The sequence below is a fragment of the Dendrobates tinctorius genome, unplaced genomic scaffold (genome assembly GCF_039654945.1).
Source record: "Dendrobates tinctorius isolate UK_male_01 unplaced genomic scaffold, ASM3965494v1 ptg000341l, whole genome shotgun sequence".
NCBI classification, from domain to species: domain Eukaryota; kingdom Metazoa; phylum Chordata; class Amphibia; order Anura; family Dendrobatidae; genus Dendrobates; species Dendrobates tinctorius.
Genome location: NW_027362007.1, coordinates 2,282,562 through 2,302,249, shown reverse-complemented (window position 1 = coordinate 2,302,249; position 19,688 = coordinate 2,282,562). Strand labels below are relative to the sequence as shown.

The following is a 19,688-nucleotide window of genomic DNA, read 5'->3' as shown; positions in this document are numbered from 1 at the left end:
ACCACTGAGGAGAAGGGTGGCTATATTACTATATATATTACTATAACACACTGAGGAGAAGGGCGGCCATATTACTATATATATTACTATATCACCGCTGAGGAGAAGGGCGGCCATATCACTATATATATTATTATATCACACTGAGGAGAAGGGCGGCCATATTACTATATATATTACTATATCACACTGAGGAGAAGGGCGGCCATATTACTATATATATTACTATATCACACTGAGGAGAAGGGCGGCCATATTACTATATATATATTACTATAACACACTGAGGAGAAGGGCGGCCATATTACTATATATATTACTATATCACACTGAGGAGAAGGGCGGCCATATTACTATATATATATTACTATATCACACTGAGGAGAAGGGCGGCCATATTACTATATATATTACTATATCACACTGAGGAGAAGGGCGGCCATATTACTATATATATTACTATATCACACTGAGGAGAAGGGCGGCCATATTACTATATATATTACTATATCACACTGAGGAGAAGGGCAGCCATATTACTATATATATTACTATATCACACTGAGGAGAAGGGTGGCCATATTACTATATATATTACTATATTACACTGAGGAGAAGGGCGGCCATATTAGTATATATATTACTATATCACACTGAGGAGAAGGGCGGCCATATTACTATATATATTACTATATCACACTGAGGAGAAGGGTGGCCATATTACTATATCACACTGAAGAGAAGGGCGGCCATATTACCATATCACACTGAGGACAAGGGCGGCTGTATTACTATATCACACTGAGGAGAAGGCCGGCCATATTATCATATATATTACTATATCACACTGAGGAGAAGGGCGACCATATTACTATATAGATATTACTATATCACCGCTGAGGAGAAGGGCGGCCATATCACTATATATATATTACTATATCACACTGAGGAGAAGGGCGGCCATACTATTATATGTATTACTATATCATCACTGAGGAGAAGGGGTGGCCATATTACTATATCACACTGAGGACAAGGGTGGCTATATTACTATATCACACTGAGAAGAAGGGCGGCCATATTACTATATAGATATTACTATATCACCACTGAGGAGAAGGGTGGCTATATTACTATATATATTACTATAACACACTGAGGAGAAGGGCGGCCATATTACTATATATATTACTATATCACCGCTGAGGAGAAGGGCGGCCATATCACTATATATATTATTATATCACACTGAGGAGAAGGGCGGCCATATTACTATATATATTACTATATCACACTGAGGAGAAGGGCGGCCATATTACTATATATATTACTATATCACACTGAGGAGAAGGGCGGCCATATTACTATATATATATTACTATAACACACTGAGGAGAAGGGCGGCCATATTACTATATATATTACTATATCACACTGAGGAGAAGGGCGGCCATATTACTATATATATATTACTATATCACACTGAGGAGAAGGGCGGCCATATTACTATATATATTACTATATCACACTGAGGAGAAGGGCGGCCATATTACTATATATATTACTATATCACACTGAGGAGAAGGGCGGCCATATTACTATATATATTACTATATCACACTGAGGAGAAGGGCAGCCATATTACTATATATATTACTATATCACACTGAGGAGAAGGGTGGCCATATTACTATATATATTACTATATTACACTGAGGAGAAGGGCGGCCATATTAGTATATATATTACTATATCACACTGAGGAGAAGGGCGGCCATATTACTATATATATTACTATATCACACTGAGGAGAAGGGCGACCATATTACTATATATATATATTACTATATCACACTGAGGAGAAGGGCGGCCATATTACTATATATATTACTATATCACACTGAGGAGAAGGGCGGCCATATTACTATATAGATATTACTATATCACCGCTGAGGAGAAGGGCGGCCATATCACTATATATATATTACTATATCACACTGAGGAGAAGGGCGGCCATACTATTATATGTATTACTATATCATCACTGAGGAGAAGGGGTGGCCATATTACTATATATATACTACTATATCACACAGAGAAGGGCGACCATATGACTATATTTATTACTATATCACACTGAGGAGAAGGGCGGCCATATTACCATATCACACTGAGGACAAGGGCGGCTATATTACTATATCACACTGAGAAGAAGGGCGGCCATATTACTATATAGATATTACTATATCACCACTGAGGAGAAGGGCGGCCATATCACTATATATATTATTATATCACACTGAGGAGAAGGACGGCCATATCACTATATATTATTTTATCACACTGAGAAGGGCGGCCATATTACTATATCGCACTGAGGAGAAGGGCGGCCATATTACTATATCACACTGAGGAGAAGGGCGGCCATATTACTAAATAGATTACAACCAGGGTAGTGTGGACCCCCACCTGCAGTTGGCCATACTGCAACTTGATGCAGATGATCATGAGGGTCTACTGGAGCTGATTTAGCAATATGCGGAGCAGCAGGCCCAATGAGAAGCCGCGGAGTTGCATACCGACAGAGAGCACCAGCTGGCTTTAGCCCAACTCCAAAAGAAGCAATCTAACCCACTGAACAATGAATCAAGTAATGCCAACTTTAAACTCTGTAAAGAGAATTTTCCTGTTACAGAAAAGGACGAGAATCTGGACACATTTTTAAGGTGGTTTGGAAATGCCTACAGAGAGTAGCGCTTACCCAATGTCCACTGGGCTCGATACTTAACCCCAGGGCTATAAGGCAAATTTTTGGAGGTATTTGCTGCTCTCCCTCGAGAATAAGTTGGAAACTATAATGCCATCATACAGGCGGACCCTCACAATATCATGATGTGATGGATGGGCTCAGAACCAACTTTGAGTAGTGGGTCCAGGGCCTATCGGTTTCCACCTTCGAGGCACTGAAGGACCTGATGGTGAAGAACCAATTTCTTCACCTTTGCACTGTGGAGGTGAGACAGTTCGTGATGGATTGGAAAACCAAAGGAGACCGCCCAGTCCACACAGATTGCTGATACTGATAGCTATGAGACCAACCACACATCTGAGGTGCAGAAGTCAGTCATCACCAACTGGAAAGCTGGTAAGCCAACAACCAATGCCCCTGCTAACCAGTCTTGGGGGTGTCTCGTTCCATCTTCTAGAACCCTGTCTGTAGCTGACTCCCACCGGAGCCTTACCTGCAGCAGGCCTGAACATTTTCACACCACCTGCCCGGAGAGGCAGAAGAAAAACCCACATCCAAGGTGCTGGGGTCTAATGTAGCTGTTTTTCCTTTGAGAAGGGTGGTTGGGAGGGCCAGTGACAACTTGCATTAGAGTTACTGTGGATGATACAGTTACTGTGGGGTTCAAGGTCGGTGCAGAAAGAACCCTCATCTGCCCTGAATTGGTGTCGCTTGAAGAACTGGGAAGATCCTGTCACCGGGATTGGGGGTATTCACCGACCTTTCCCATTAGCTTTCCTAGACTGTGGTGCCGGGAGGGAGTTAAGGGAAGTGATGGTGTCAGAGAACCTCCCACAAATGTTTTATTGGGGACCAATCTGGGATGGTTGGTCGCTCAATGTGTTCCTGACAACCCTCCCAGATCTGGTAGTTCATGTGATTCAAATGTCGATAACTTGAATGTCTGTGTGGCTCATTGTACCGAAGAAAAGAAATCATCCATGTCATCCGGCTGATGCTAATGAGGATCCCCTCAAAGGTGTAAGAATCAGCGCTAAGGGTGATGGGAACAGGCATGGGGGATCATGAAGTAGCTGGTCTCATGCAGACGGACAGTGACATGGCTGGTGGTAGCTGCAACATGATTAGCACTGCTCCTGAGGTATTAGGGGAGGGTGAGAAAATGGTACACATACCCTGTCAGGATGGTGAAAAAGTGGTATCCACAGCCTGTCAGGATGAGGGGAAGGTGTTATTCCCCGCGGAGACAGTATACGTAGCCAATCTCATCTGTTGTCAGAGTGTCCTCAATGCAGGTATCGTGCTGCCTTCTGAGCACTCATCATCCAGCGGGATAACAAAACCAGTTATGGACGTAGAGCAGGTCCCAGAGAGTTCAAGTGAGGTTGGGGCCTTAACTTTGCTTCTGGCTGCCTTTAGCAAGGAGTTTCAGTCGGCTTTGCGCTCAGATGCCAGCCTAGAGATGTTGAGTAGCCCACCTCCTCCGAGTCCGAAAAGGAGAGAGTATTCTGGGGCTGGGGGGTTGTACTTGGAGACTGTTCTCTGTAACCCCCAACATGAGTAGCTGAGGTGCAGACAGCTGGTTGTGTCCTATCAATCTATGGAGGAGTTGCTGCGGGTTGAATATGAGATGCCTCCAGCTGGACACTTGGGGGTCAGCAAAACCAAGGCCCGCTGTCCCACCACTTCTAGTGTCCCAAAATGGTGACAGATATTGCCAACTACTGCCACACATGTATCACATGCCAAAAAGTGGGGAAGTCGGAGCTTGCCCCCATGCTCCCCTCGATCCCTTTGCTGGTGATAAAGGATTCTTTCCAGAAGATTGCTGTGGATATTGTTGATATCCCCAGCATCTCTGAAAAATGATTCATCCTTTCTGTGGTAGACTGTGCTACCCGGTGGCGGTAACTCTGTCCTCAATTAGGGCTGATAAGGTGGCAGATGGCCTTTTGGCCATATTTTCTCAAAAAGGTTTGTGTGAACCCAATGGTACCCTTAGCAGATGCTTAAGATGCTGGTTGAGTCTCATGGGCGCGATACTTCCCACACCTGCTCTTTGCTTACAGAGAGGTATCACAAGCCTCAACGGGGTTCTCCCCCTTTGAGTTCCTGTACGGCAGATGAGTCCGGGGGGCCCCTTGGTCTGGTAGGGAGAATTGGACACCCCCGAAGTGTCCGTCATCGGGTTTGTCATGCGGCTCTGTGACAAAATTCAGTCAATGACGTGGCTGGTGCATAAGAAAACGGTGCAGGCCCAGGCCACCCAAAAGCTGTGGTATGACCGCAACGCCCGGGAGCGGTTGTACGAAGTGGGTCAAAGGTGTGTGTCCTTAACCCCTTCCCAACATGCACTGTACACGTACGGTCCTCCCGGAGCTGCGTTCCCTCAAAACGCCGTACATATACTTCTTCTCGATCGCGCGGACTCATGCTGAGCACTGCCGCAATCAAGTGTGGGTGTCAACTCCCCTGCAGGAACGCCCATGATCGGTGCTAGCACCAATCGTGGACGTTTAACCTCTGATGCCACTGTCAATAGTGACAGTGACATCGTGGAGCATCGCAGAGGGAGTGATGTGAACGCGTTGTACTGATGATCTCCTCCATGGTGACCCCGGGTCACAAGATGGCTGCGAGGTCCTTCAGGTTAGGTGACCTGTGAGCGCCTGCTAAAAGCAGAAGCCGACACGCCTCCTCCGTGCCAGTCAGAAGCTGCTCTGATGCCTCAGTGCAGAAACATTGCAGAGTATCAGATCAGTGTAAAGATGATGTTCCATACTGGGACAATGTATAAAAGTGAACAAAAAATTACAAAATTGTAAAAATATTAAAAAAAAAAACACAAACAAAGAACAAAAAAGAGACAAAATATTAATCCAATAAAATACATTTATGTAAAAAAATAAACAAAAAAGTACACATATTTGGTATCATCGTCTGGAATGGCCCAAGCTATAAAACTGTTCCACTAGTTAACCCCTTCAGTGAACACCATAATGAAAAAAGGAGGCAAAAAACAATGCTTTATCATCATACCGCCGAACAAAACATGCAATAAAACACTATCAAAAACTAATCTAAATAATAATGGTACCGCTGAGAACGTCATTTTGTCCGACAAAAAACATGCCGCCATAAAGGTCAGTCAGCAGAAAAATAAAAAAGTTATAACTCTCATCAGAATAAAGCAATGCAAAAATAATTATTTTTTCTATAAAACAGTTTATTGTGTAAAAGAGCAAAAACAAAACAAAAAAAACGATATAAATGAGGTGTCTCTGTAATTGTATTGACCTGAAGAATAAGGCTGTGTGCCCACGCTGCGTATTTTTACGCGTTTCCGCAGCGTTTGTGCCGGGCTCAGACGCTGCAGAAACGCTTAAAAGAAGCTTCAAATTAATTTGCAGGCGTTTTTGGCTTTTTGTGCCAATGCATGCGTTTTTAAACGCTCAGGAATCTCTTAGCAGCTAAAAACGCAGCATGCTCATTCATTTCCGCATTGCTGAGGGTTGCCTTTCCCAATGTTCCCAGAAAATGTGCGTCAAAAACACGCGTCTTTTGTGCAAAAAACGCGCAAGAAACGCGCGGAAAAAAGACGCGCGTTTTCTGGGAAGGGGATCAGTTTCCTGAGCGTTTAAAAACGCTAACATGGGCACATAGCCTAAAGCTGCCTTATCAATTTTACCACATGCGGAACGATATAAAAAAAAAAACCCAATTAGGAATGGCTGTTTTTTATTCATTCTGCCTTTCAAAAATTGGAAAAGATAGTGATCAAAAAATGTCATGTACCCTAAAAAGAAGCCCTCTCATGACTCTGTAGGACGAAATATAAAAAAATTATAGCTGTCTAAATAAAGCAATGCAAAAACACAAAAAGCATCTATTAGTGTGTGACAGCAGCCAAACATAAAACTGATATCTCTGTAAACACACTGGCCCAAAAGAATAAAGTCAACTAATCATGTATACCGCACTAGGAACGGTGTAAAAAAAAATTAAAACAATTCTTCACCTTCTGTTGATTTGTTCATTCTGCCTCCCAAAGATCGCAGTAAGGCACGCCGCACATTTATCCTGTGCTCTTATGCTGAGCGCTTACACCAGGGTTTCCGTGTAATTCTCTGAAATACATAATTCAGACGGAACCTCTGGTGGAAGATTCCCTATAATGAGGCAGATGGAGGCACTGTGGATGCCATAGGACCTGTGATCCGGCGGTGTCCATCTTTTTAGGCTTGCATAACAGCGTGGTCAATTACAATTTTGTGCACTTCTGAGAAGGACACCACTGATTACAGTAACTCTGTTGCCACATTAATGGTAGCACAAAGGCTCTGGAAAAGCAAAATGGCTCCTCATCCCCCAAAAGAAATTCAGCAAATTCTGCGCTCCGAAATCCAAATGCCCCCCTCCCTTCTGAGCCCCAGTATGCCTAAATCACATTTAGCACCCACATGTTTGTCATTTCTGTAGTGATGAGAGCCCACCTAATTTACAAGTGCATGTCTACAGAAGCATGAGCTGGGCATAATGTACTGATGACTGCAACGTACTGGTCACTACAACATACCGGTCACTATGACATATTGGTCACTACAACGGCAGTTTGCAATTTGCACTCAGCAACATCCACTGCTGCTTGATTCTGGAAAACACCCATGGAGTCAAAATCGTCACTACATCTGTAGATAAATTCCCAAAGGGGTATAATTTCCAAAATGGGGTCACTTGGGGGAGAATTCTGCATTTCTAGCACTTACGGGTTCTGTATATGGAGTCTGCATACTATTGTAGGAAAATCTGCGCTCCAGGAGGCAAATAGCGCTCCGTTCCTCCCGAGTCTCTCCGCATGGCTAAGCAGTACTGTACAGCCACATATATGGGGTATTGCTACATTCAGCAGATATTGTGGGAAAAATTTTGGTGCCATTTTTACCCATTTCCCATGAAAATGTAAAATTTGGGGCTTACACAATCTTGGTGGTAAAAATGTAAATTATTTTTTCTTCACTGCCCAATGGTATAAAATTCTGTGACACACATGTGGTGTCAATATGATCACTGCACCCCTAGATGAATTCATTGAGAGGTTTAATTGGTGAAATGGGGTCACTTATGGAGGGTTGTGCTGGTCTAGAACCTGCCAATGTGCCATGGCACCCTCAAACTAGTCCAGCTAAATCTGAACTTCAATATGGTGTTGCATCCTTTCTCAGCTTTGAATGTGCCACAAAAGTAGTTTTTGAGCATCTATGGGGTATCAGTATTCTCAGGAGAAATTGCGAAACAAATTTGGGGGTCCATTACCCTTGTGAAAATGCAAAATTTTTTGTGGGAAAAATGTGATTTTTTTCTATTTTCACGGCTCAAAGTTATAAACTTCTGTGAAGCATCTGGGGGTTCTAAGTGCTCACCACACATCTAGATAAGTTCCCTGAGGGGTCGGTCTACTTTCAAAATGATGTCACTTGTGGGGGATTTCCATTGTTTAAGCACATCAGGGGCTCTGCAAACACAACATGGCATCCGCTAATTATGCCAGCAAATTTTACATTCAAAAAGTCAAATGGCGCTCCTTCCCTTCCAAGCTTTGCCGTGCGCCCAAACAGTGCTTTTTCTTACTCAGAAGAAATCGCGCAACAAACTTTGTGGTCGATTTTCTCCTGTTACTCTTGTGAAAGTAAAAAAAAAAAAAAATTGGGTCTAAAGGAAAATTTTTGAGAAAAAAAGTTAAATGTTTATTTTTTCCTTTCACTTTTCATTAATTCCTGTGAAGCACCTGAAGGATTAATAAACTTCTTGAATGTGGTTTTGAGCATCTTCAGGGATGCAGTTTTTAGAATGGTGTCACTTTTGGCTATTTTCTGTCATATAGGCCCCGCAATGTCACTTCAAATGTGAGGTGGTCCCTAAAAAAAATGGTTTTGTAAATTTTGTTGTAAAAATGAGAAATCAGTGGTCAACTTTTAACCCTTTTAATTTCCTAGCAAAAAAATATGTTTCAAAAATTGTGTTGATGTAAAGTTGACATGTGGGAAATGTTATTTATTAACTATTTTGTGTGACATGACTCTGATTTAAAGGACATAAAAATTAAAAATTTGAAAATTGCAAAATGTTCAAAATTTTGGCAAAATTTCCAATATTTTCAAAAATGAACGCAAGTCATATCATAGAAATTTTTAGACTGTCAGGAAGTACAATATGTGTCGAGAAAATATTCTCAGATTCACTGGGATACGTTGAAGCATTGCAGAATTATCACCTCATAAAGTGACAGAGGTCAGAATTAAGAAAATTGGCCCGGTCAGGAAGGTGAAAATCGGCTTTGGGGTGAAAGGGTTTATCCCAGTGACCCAGAACAAGCATCATGCGGCTTGTGAGGGTCCAAGTCTTGTGCTTCAGCACCTCAATGACATGAATTAAATGCAAATTGCCTCTTCAGAAAGAAAGAGGACTTTTACTCTACAGCGCCACCTATTGGTAGTAGCGATCCCACAAGTCACAATCAACCCTTTAACGAGTCTTGTAGTATGACTTAGGATACAAGCCAAATCAGAATCTCAATTTGCAGACACGGTGTTTCGAGCTGTTGGCTCTCGTCAGTGCAAAGTATGAGATCTGATTTGGCAAGGTGAGAGGCTCTGGACTAGGGTCTAAGAAGTAAGGTTTCTCCTTGCGGAGAGTGACATGCCAGCTGTGGCTTGTCAAGGTAAGGAGACTTATTCGCCGTGCAATGCTCCTCTGGGAAAATAATATGCAAATTGCCTCTTCAGAAAGAAAGAGGACTTTTACTCTACAGCGCCACCTACTATGTAGAGTAAAAGTCCTCTTTCTTTCTGAAGAGGCAATTTGCATATTATTTTCCCAGAGGAGCATTGCACGGCGAATAAGTCTCCTTACCTTGACAAGCCACAGCTGGCATGTCACTCTCCGCAAGGAGAAACCTTACTTCTTAGACCCTAGTCCAGAGCCTCTCACCTTGCCAAATCAGATCTCATACTTTGCACTGACGAGAGCCAACAGCTCGAAACACCGTGTCTGCAAATTGAGATTCTGATTTGGCTTGTATCCTAAGTCATACTACAAGACTCGTTAAAGGGTTGATTGTGACTTGTAGGATCGCTACTACCAATAGGTGGCGCTGTAGAGTAAAAGTCCTCTTTCTTTCTGAAGAGGCAATTTGCATATTATTTTCCCAGAGGAGCATTGCACGGCGAATAAGTCTCCTTACCTTGACAAGCCACAGCTGGCATGTCACTCTCCGCAAGGAGAAACCTTACTTCTTAGACCATGAATTAAATGGTCACTGACCATGCCAGCAAGAGGCAGAAAATCTTCCACATCAACGTGATGAAAGCTCATCATAACAGGGAGGCGTGCACCCTTCCTGTGTGTATCCTTCGTGGCAAAGTCGAGACTACAGTCCTGATAGATTTGTTGCCCACAGCCCGGAAAGGCATGTCTATTGAGGATGTGGAATTAAACCTGTAGCTTTCCCAGGACCTGAGTTCATAGCTGAGGGAGGTATTCCAGCCCTACCTGACAATCTTCACTGGTGTCAGGGGAAGGACACAATCAGCTATCTACCAGGTGGACACAAGGAGTCACCTCCAGTCCGAGAACCTTCATACAGTGTCTCCTTAGAGGTGCAAAAGGACATTAAAAGGGAGGTAGACAAAGTGCTTTGCCTGGGGGTGATCCAAAAATGCATGGGCCTCGCCTGTAGTCCTGGTCCCGGAAAAATTTTTGGACAACCCAGTTCTACATGGACTACTGGAGGCTAAATGCCATCAAAGCCCCCCGATGTGTACGCAATGCCACGCATCGATGAGCTGCTGGATCGCTTAGCCCGTGCCCGTTATTTGAACATCATTGGACTTGAGTTGGGGTACAAGCAGATTCCTATGTCCAAGGAGGCACAGGAGAGGTCCACCTTCATTATCCCATTTGGACTACACAAATCACTCATCATGCCTTTTAGCATGAGAAATGCTCCTGCGATTGGTCAACCAACTTCTCAAGGGATTAGATGGGTTTCCTGTAGCTTACCTAGATGATATTGTCGTCTTCATTCTCACATGGTTCTCAGGCGGATCTGGTTTGACTATAAAGCCAGGAAAATGTCAAATAGGCTTGACAGAGGTGCAGTACCTTGGTCACGGAGAGTGTGTGGCGGAACTCTGAAACCCATGAAGATGAATGCTATTGCCTTTTGGCCTACCCTCAAGACCAAAAAGCAGGTGATGTCTGTCTTGGGTACGGCAGGGTACTATAGGAAGTTTGTCTCCAATTATAGTGCCCTTGCCAAGCCTCTGACGGACCTCAGCAAAAAGAAGCTACCGCAAACAGTCGACTAGATGGCTGACTGAGCGGTCCTTCACAGATGGCCTTTCTAGTTCCCCAGTTCTACAAGCCTGGGATTTCACACGGTGGTTTGTAGCTCAAACAGATGCCAGTGCTCAACCAGGTAAACGAAGAGGGAGAGGGGCACCCGTTGATGTTTCTCCGCCACAAGCTCTTACAGCAGGAAGTGGCATACATCACTGTGGAGAAGGAGTGTGTTGCTATAGTGTGGGCCATGCAGAAGCTGCAGCCCTACGTATACTAAGGCAACCACACCACAGTAACTGACCACAACCTTCTCAGCTGGCTGCATAGGATGGCCGACGACAATGGTAAACTACTGAGGGGGAAACTTGGCTCTACAACACTGCAATTATACCATCTAGCACAAGAAGGCTAGCGAACATGTCATCGCCGACATCTTGTCCCTCCAGGGGGATGCCGGGAAGAAGGGCTTGGGAAACGATTTGTAAATCGGTTAACCATGCCATCTCTAAAAGGGGGAGGTGTTATAGATATAACTGTAAAATCTATAAAGTTCTTATATTCACATTGAAGCTTGGATTAAATGGATAGCCCATAACTGCAGCTGAGACCCTCTAACTGCCCATCTGCAAACAGGTCATTAAAGTTGGTCATCTAATAGATCACAGACATAATTCCATTTCTCAACTTTCAGAAAAAATGGGGAAGGTGACAGATTTATGACCTATCTATGGAAATATGAAATCGTGATGGGAAACATTACTGTAATATCTTCCACCTGGGACCTCCAGGGGCGAAGATATCGTAGAAGTTGGTGATCCCATAATTTTCTAAAAAGAATAGCCACATCCCCTGACCAGCGCTGTTTTGAGTCAGCGAAGGGAAGGAATGTGGCCGTAACTTGCATTAATAAAAGGATTTTTACTAGAGGCCTCCATAAGATCAGCCCCATCTAGGATGATGAGTCAGCCATACATAAGTCTGGCAAACCCCTCTAAATGGTATACCATGACTTTGCCATAAATCCCATGTAGATATTGGCCCCTGATTCGGAGATTCTCCAGTGTCTTAGTGTTGGTGAATACTTCTGGTACCTTCTGCCGCAGTTTGACAGTGATGGCGTTAAGGCCGGAGTCTATGGGCTGTTTCGTTGATGGCGCCTTCCCTTCTGACTTCATCGCTTCTTTTCCACTTTGGTTATTTATGTTCCTTCCAGTCTGATATGGCTGCAGAAACTTCACATAGGAAACACTGCAAGAAAAATCCATCACACAGAAGCTAACGACGAAAAGTGAAATTATAAACCATATTTATTGTCCCGTTCGGCCATAATTAGACCCGAGAGCACACCCCATACTTCAGCACGAGCTCCTCACCTACCACTGCTGACAACCAGCCTGTATAAGATGTGTGAGGTTGTCAGCCCCGGCCCCCTGGTGATGACATCACTGATTGTATAATGACTCCTCTGGCTGAACCCTTCCTGGAGGGTGTATATAGGCATATACCACATGTACGCACCTGTTCTGTCCGTCAATAAACTTGGCCGTGATGGCGTTGCACTGGTGTTTGGTCAGGTCTGGACTCAGCTCTTGGAGCTTATCAAGAAATTCTTCTCTAGTGATGAATCCAGAATTCTGGGGATCCAACTCCTTGAACTGGACCCAGAGGTCATCAAGAAGTAGCTTCATCTGAATGACAAGTGACATGACTGCGTAAGAAGAGGAGATCTACACCCGGCCTGGTAATGTCTTCTGCTGCCGTGCTCTTAAGTTTCCTCATAACTAATCATTAAAGGGCCGGTGACCCATTTTATTAAATCTGTGTGTAAAGTTTTGCAACTTTCTGATAAACTTTGGTCCCAATTCATTATTACATTTGTGCCTAATTTTAGTCTCGTTTTCCAAAATTTAAAAGTTTATTATTCTGCTAAATTCCGCAGCCTATTTTCATATCTACGTTTTACTTTTTCGTCTGTTTCTATCTCTGTTCACCGTCTGCAATCTAGATGTTTGTGGCCGATTTATTATTTGACACTTTTTTAAAAAATATTGCTAAATTTTTGCACAAATCTAATCCAGTCTCCAAAAGTGTTTTTTTTTTTTTTGTTTTTTTTTTACGCCTGAAGCTTCAGCAAATGCAAACACTTTATTGCTTCTATTCAGATGTGAAATTCCAGTACAGCCTCAGTCCTCTGCTCACACTTGGGAGTTTGCTGCAGTGTATCGGTGCAGGTCTTACTAGTCAGAATAGTTGGTTGCTGCTGTTTTACATTGCTGCAAATCCAGCACTTCGAGAAGTAAGCGGTCTACAAGTATTAACCCTATAATGTCCCTTTTCACTGACAGCAAGCAGACATATTGCTAATGGTAAAGAACTAAAAAAGCAAATGGGTGATTGGGGGGGGATTTATTATCCTTCTGCGTCAGTTTCCTTTTCTCAAAAGGTCATAACATTTTGCACAAGGGTTATTTTCACAACATATCTGCGCTAATTCCGACATATTTTGTCGCCATCGTTAAAATCTTGCAAATGAAGAATTTATCACAAACTTTTTTCACTGTGAAGATAGGAGACTGCCGCAGTGGACGGAACGTGACATAGTGTGAACTCGTCCCAGCCCTCCCCCGCTCCACGCCGTCTCAGGGGCTCGTCATCTGACAGTCGCGCCCGCACCATCTTCTCTGGTTTCTTGTTATAGTTTCCACCTTGACCCGTCTCTGCAGAATAAAAGCTTTTTAATGATTAGAATCGGAGCGTTCCCCCCCTCGGAGTGGCGGATCCATTATCTCATTGGTCCATGTCTTTCTTAACACTGCGGTCATTGTCCGCTCAGTGTCCTCCTTTTTGCGGCTCGTCCCTCGGAGCAGACACATTGTATTGTAAATGGGGGCAGCGCCTCCGCCTCGCGGCACAAAGAGAACCTCTTTTTTTTTTTTTTTTTTTTAAGCTCCATTAATGTACAGCTTATCGAGCCCCCAGCCACTTACCAAGACTTGGGAGGGCACTTGAGACTCGGATAACTTTCCCCTACAGCCTCACGATTACATTGTATCAAATAGATCACAATATTTACGGGCGATTCCTAACAAAGACGCCCAACAAAAAGTTCTGGAACTTTCTAATATACGTTTGTATCTCATTTATCCATCAGTTTCATTATCTGATTGCTGCAAGTGAATGGGAATATTCTAGTTCACATATAGGCGGTGAAAACCTGTACAGACCTAAAACTTCTCGCAGCAGAAGGCTCGTTACAACTGTATCCGGACTTGATAATCCTCTATGAAGTACACCGCCTCAATGTATCAATGCAGAAAAGATGTGTCAGGCTGCTTCGCTCACAGAAGATGGGATACAAATGTAACAAACCTCCAGCAGTGAGAATTATAGGGCTGGACATATTTCAGCATCTGATATTGGGATGGTTAACCCCAAAAGGGAGAGTTAATGACCTCCCACAGTCAGAACGGGCATCAAAAAGTTGCAAAGCACAAGGATCAGTTCTGCATAAACATTTTTTCCTCCTTTTCTGGTGGCCCCATGGCTCATGGATGGCATAGATTTCAGTTTCTGGCACATATATAGAACATATTTATTAATAGGCTATTAATACATTTGCTGCACATTATGCCAGCCGACTCATGGTTCAAGTCTGACATATGACAGGGAGAAATATAACTATATTTATCAGTGGTTGAGAAAAAAAATCGACACTGCAAAACAATCGGAGAGCAGAAGGACGTCTCGTGGCCAATAAAATCGACTAAATCAGAGATGGGGGCGCTGTTGTATTGGTGTCTATGGAAAAAAGTCACTATTTGTGGTGAAAAGTGGTACTGCAGTTCACAAATCTAAGCGTCCAAGGACCTCACCTTTGTCTGCAGGAAATTTGCAATGATCTTGGTGTCAGAGTTAAGCTTCAAAGAGCGAATCAGGCAGTCAACATCGCCTCTCACCGGAGGAGAAATTTTAGCATTCGGGAAGCACGAAGAATTTATGGAAAAACCAAAATGGCGGACAAACTGCAAGAAGTCAACCGTCTGGTCTTGATTAAGAATGAGGATCTTCCAGACTCGCTGCACTTCTTCTCTGGAAACCTCTGGCCTGACGTTACATCTGCAATGTAAAGTAGAAGTGTAGAGTTTGAGATTCACATTTCGAGGGCTGAAGGTTAAACCTCATGCTCCAAAAACTGAAAATCCAAACACTTCTCTAAGTTTTAAAACATTTTTGTAACAATGTGAATATTTTTATTTTATGTTGGCCATGTATTCTTTCCCTGCCCTGATGGAGAAGTAAAACCTTGAGAGTTAATCTATAAGACCACAGCAACCAAAGATCCTTTATCACCGGATCCCCGACCGCCAGCAGAACAGCAAGGTGGGCATGACTAAGGGGTCTAAGTTGGCAAAGATCAAAAAAAGAGGCGGCTCGTTGACCTCCAGATAATGTAACCACCAAACCTCCTCAATGTGGCCCAATTAATTTAACTTACGGTAAGTGGAAAAAAAAAAAAAAAAAAAGGCCCCATTATATCCCTCGGCCTTGTCCATAAAGTTAACTACATAGGCCCGGAGCCGGCAGGGAGCCTCCCCTTCCCTCAGTGATATGGAGTGCTTGCCAAATTTGAAGAAGAAGTGGCCACTCTAACAGATAAGCTGGAGTCCTACCTGCCTCCAGTCAAAACGTCATCAACTGGCAGCATTGTGGCAAAGAGGGAAGTGCCCAACACCCACATAGTCCTCTCCGCCCCTGCGGAGCCCCCCGGCCACCTATTTTAGTGCTTCCCCCTTGCTCCTGTCCTTCTACAGGGCCCCATGTAAGTTGTGTCTCCTCCTGCCCCTTTCTGTTTCTTCCTGTGTCTTCCCTTCCATTGTCAGAGAGCTCAGCCACATCTTGCCTATTCATCCCCAAAGAACCATTCCTAATTACTGTCACTGCCCTGTCCCTCGCACTGTGCGTGCAGCCACTACCCCAAGAAGTTTGGCGCTATCTCCACAGACTCCCTCTCAGGTGGTGTTACCTCCTTGCAGGTGATGTTACTCTCAGGTGGTGTTACCTCCTTTTAGTGATGTTACTCTCAGGTGGTGTTACCTCCTTCCAGGCGATGTTACTCTCAGGTGGTGTTACCTCCTTCCAGGCGATGTTACTCTCAGGTGGTGTTACCTCCTTCCAGGTGATGTTACTCTCAGGTGGTGTTACCTCCTTCCAGGCGATGTTACTCTCAGGTGGTGTTACCTCCTTCCAGGCGATGTTACTCTCAGGTGGTGTTACCTCCTTCCAGGCGATGTTACTCTCAGGTGGTGTTACCTCCTTCCAGGCGATGTTACTCTCAGGTGGTGTTACCTCCTTGCAGGCGATGTTACTCTCAGGTGGTGTTACCTCCTTGCAGGCGATGTTACTCTCAGGTGGTGTTACCTCCTTGCAGGTGATGTTACTCTCAGGTGGTGTTACCTCCTTGCAGGTGATGTTACTCTCAGGTGGTGTTACCACCTTGCAGGCGATGTTACTCTCAGGTGGTGTTACCTCCTTGCAGGTGATGTTACTCTCAGGTGGTGTTACCTCCTTGCAGGAGATGTTACTCTCAGGTGGTGTTACCTCCTTGCAGGTGATGTTACTCTCAGGTGGTGTTACCTCCTTGCAGGTGATGTTACTCTCAGGTGGTGTTACCTCCTTGCAGGAGATGTTACTCTCAGGTGGTGTTACCTCCTTGCAGGAGATGTTACTCTCAGGTGGTGTTACCTCCTTGCAGGAGATGTTACTCTCAGGTGGTGTTACCTCCTTGCAGGAGATGTTACTCTCAGGTGGTGTTACCTCCTTGCAGGTGATGTTACTCTCAGGTGGTGTTACCTCCTTGCAGGCGATGTTACTCTCAGGTGGTGTTGCCTCCTTCCAGGTGATGTTACTCTCAGGTGGTGTTACCTCCTTGCAGGCGATGTTACTCTCAGGTGGTGTTGCCTCCTTCCAGGTGATATTACTTTCAGGTGGTGTTGCCTCCTTCAAGGTGATGTTACTCTCAGGTGGTGTTACCTCCTTGCAGGTGATGTTACTCTCAGGTGGTGTTACCTCCTTGCAGGTGATGTAACTCTCAGGTGGTGTTACCTCCTTGCAGGAGATGTTACTCTCGTGGTGTTACCTCCTTGCAGGAGATGTTACTCTCAGGTGGTGTTACCTCCTTGAAGGAGATGTTACTCTCAGGTGGTGTTACCTCCTTGCAGGTGATGTTACTCTCAGGTGGTGTTACCTCCTTGCTGGAGATGTTACTCTCAGGTGGTGTTACCTCCTTGCAGGAGATGTTACTCTCAGGTGGTGTTACCTCCTTGCAGGAGATGTTACTCTCAGGTGGTGTTACCTCCTTGCAGGAGATGTTACTCTCAGGTGGTGTTACCTCCTTGCAGGCGATGTTACTCTCAGGTGGTGTTGCCTCCTTCCAGGTGATGTTACTCTCAGGTGGTGTTACCTCCTTGCAGGTGATGTTACTCTCAGGTGGTGTTACCTCCTTGCAGGCGATGTTACTCTCAGGTGGTGTTGCCTCCTTCCAGGTGATGTTACTCTCAGGTGGTGTTACCTCCTTGCAGGAGATGTTACTCTCAGGTGGTGTTGCCTCCTTGCAGGTGATGTTACTCTCAGGTGGTGTTACCTCCTTGCAGGTGATGTTACTCTCAGGTGGTGTTACCTCCTTGCAGGCGATGTTACTCTCAGGTGGTGTTGCCTCCTTCCAGGTGATGTTACTCTCAGGTGGTGTTACCTCCTTGCAGGAGATGTTACTCTCAGGTGGTGTTACCTCCTTGCAGGAGATGTTACTCTCAGGTGGTGTTGCCTCCTTCTAGGTGATATTACTTTCAGGTGGTGTTGCCTCCTTCAAGGTGATGTTACTCTCAGGTGGTGTTACCTCCTTGCAGGTGATGTTACTCTCAGGTGGTGTTACCTCCTTGCAGGTGATGTTACTCTCAGGTGGTGTTACCTCCTTGCAGGAGATGTTACTCTCAGGTGGTGTTACCTCCTTGCAGGAGATGTTACTCTCAGGTGGTGTTACCTCCTTGCAGGAGATGTTACTCTCAGGTGGTGTTACCTCCTTGCAGGTGATGTTACTCTCAGGTGGTGTTACCTCCTTGCAGGAGATGTTACTCTCAGGTGGTGTTACCTCCTTGCAGGAGATGTTACTCTCAGGTGGTGTTACCTCCTTGCAGGAGATGTTACTCTCAGGTGGTGTTACCTCCTTGCAGGTGATGTTACTCTCAGGTGGTGTTACCTCCTTGCAGGAGATGTTACTCTCAGGTGGTGTTACCTCCTTGCAGGAGATGTTACTCTCAGGTGGTGTTACCTCCTTGCAGGAGATGTTACTCTCAGGTGGTGTTACCTCCTTGCAGGTGATGTTACTCTCAGGTGGTGTTACCTCCTTGCAGGCGATGTTACTCTCAGGTGGTGTTGCCTCCTTCCAGGTGATGTTACTCTCAGGTGGTGTTACCTCCTTGCAGGTGATGTTACTCTCAGGTGGTGTTACCTCCTTGCAGGCGATGTTACTCTCAGGTGGTGTTGCCTCCTTCCAGGTGATGTTACTCTCAGGTGGTGTTACCTCCTTGCAGGAGATGTTACTCTCAGGTGGTGTTGCCTCCTTCCAGGTGATATTACTTTCAGGTGGTGTTGCCTCCTTCAAGGTGATGTTACTCTCAGGTGGTGTTACCTCCTTGCAGGTGATGTTACTCTCAGGTGGTGTTACCTCCTTGCAGGAGATGTTACTCTCAGGTGGTGTTACCTCCTTGCAGGAGATGTTACTCTCAGGTGGTGTTACCTCCTTGCAGGTGATGTTACTCTCAGGTGGTGTTACCTCCTTGCAGGAGATGTTACTCTCAGGTGGTGTTACCTCCTTGCAGGAGATGTTACTCTCAGGTGGTGTTACCTCCTTGCAGGAGATGTTACTCTCAGGTGGTGTTACCTCCTTGCAGGCGATGTTACTCTCAGGTGGTGTTACCTCCTTGCAGGAGATGTTACTCTCAGGTGGTGTTACCTCCTTGCAGGCGATGTTACTCTCAGGTGGTGTTACCTCCTTGCAGGTGATGTTACTCTCAGGTGGTGTTACCTCCTTGCAGGCGATGTTACTCTCAGGTGGTGTTGCCTCCTTCCAGGTGATGTTACTCTCAGGTGGTGTTACCTCCTTGCAGGTGATGTTACTCTCAGGTGGTGTTACCTCCTTGCAGGCGATGTTACTCTCAGGTGGTGTTGCCTCCTTCCAGGTGATGTTACTCTCAGGTGGTGTTGCCTCCTTCCAGGTGATGTTACTCTCAGGTGGTGTTACCTCCTTGCAGGTGATGTTACTCTCAGGTGGTGTTACCTCCTTGCAGGTGATGTTACTCTCAGGTGGTGTTACCTCCTTGCAGGCGATGTTACTCTCAGGTGGTGTTGCCTCCTTCCAGGTGATATTACTTTCAGGTGGTGTTGCCTCCTTCAAGGTGATATTACTTTCAGGTGGTGTTGCCTCCTTCAAGGTGATGTTACTCTCACGCAGAGGCCTTTTTTTCCTCAAGGCCCAGAGATTCCTGATGGCGGCCCTGACCAGATGGGGGCGCTATTGGGTTACTTCAGGGCTTACCTCCTCCCC

General features: G+C 44.9%; 1 protein-coding gene across 1 annotated transcript in view; it reads right to left on the bottom strand.

Moving 5' to 3' along the window:
• Nucleotides 1–19,688, bottom strand: part of LOC141074879 (EF-hand calcium-binding domain-containing protein 6-like) — an 87,555-nt gene that overhangs the window by 16,654 nt on the left and 51,213 nt on the right. Inside the window, exons 14-16 of the mRNA XM_073562188.1 lie at nucleotides 14,962–15,205; nucleotides 12,608–12,777; nucleotides 12,181–12,337 (exon numbers count right to left, since the gene is read on the bottom strand). Of these exons, the coding sequence (XP_073418289.1) occupies nucleotides 12,181–12,337; nucleotides 12,608–12,777; nucleotides 14,962–15,205 (571 nt within the window). The remainder of the gene's footprint in view (nucleotides 1–12,180; nucleotides 12,338–12,607; nucleotides 12,778–14,961; nucleotides 15,206–19,688) is intronic.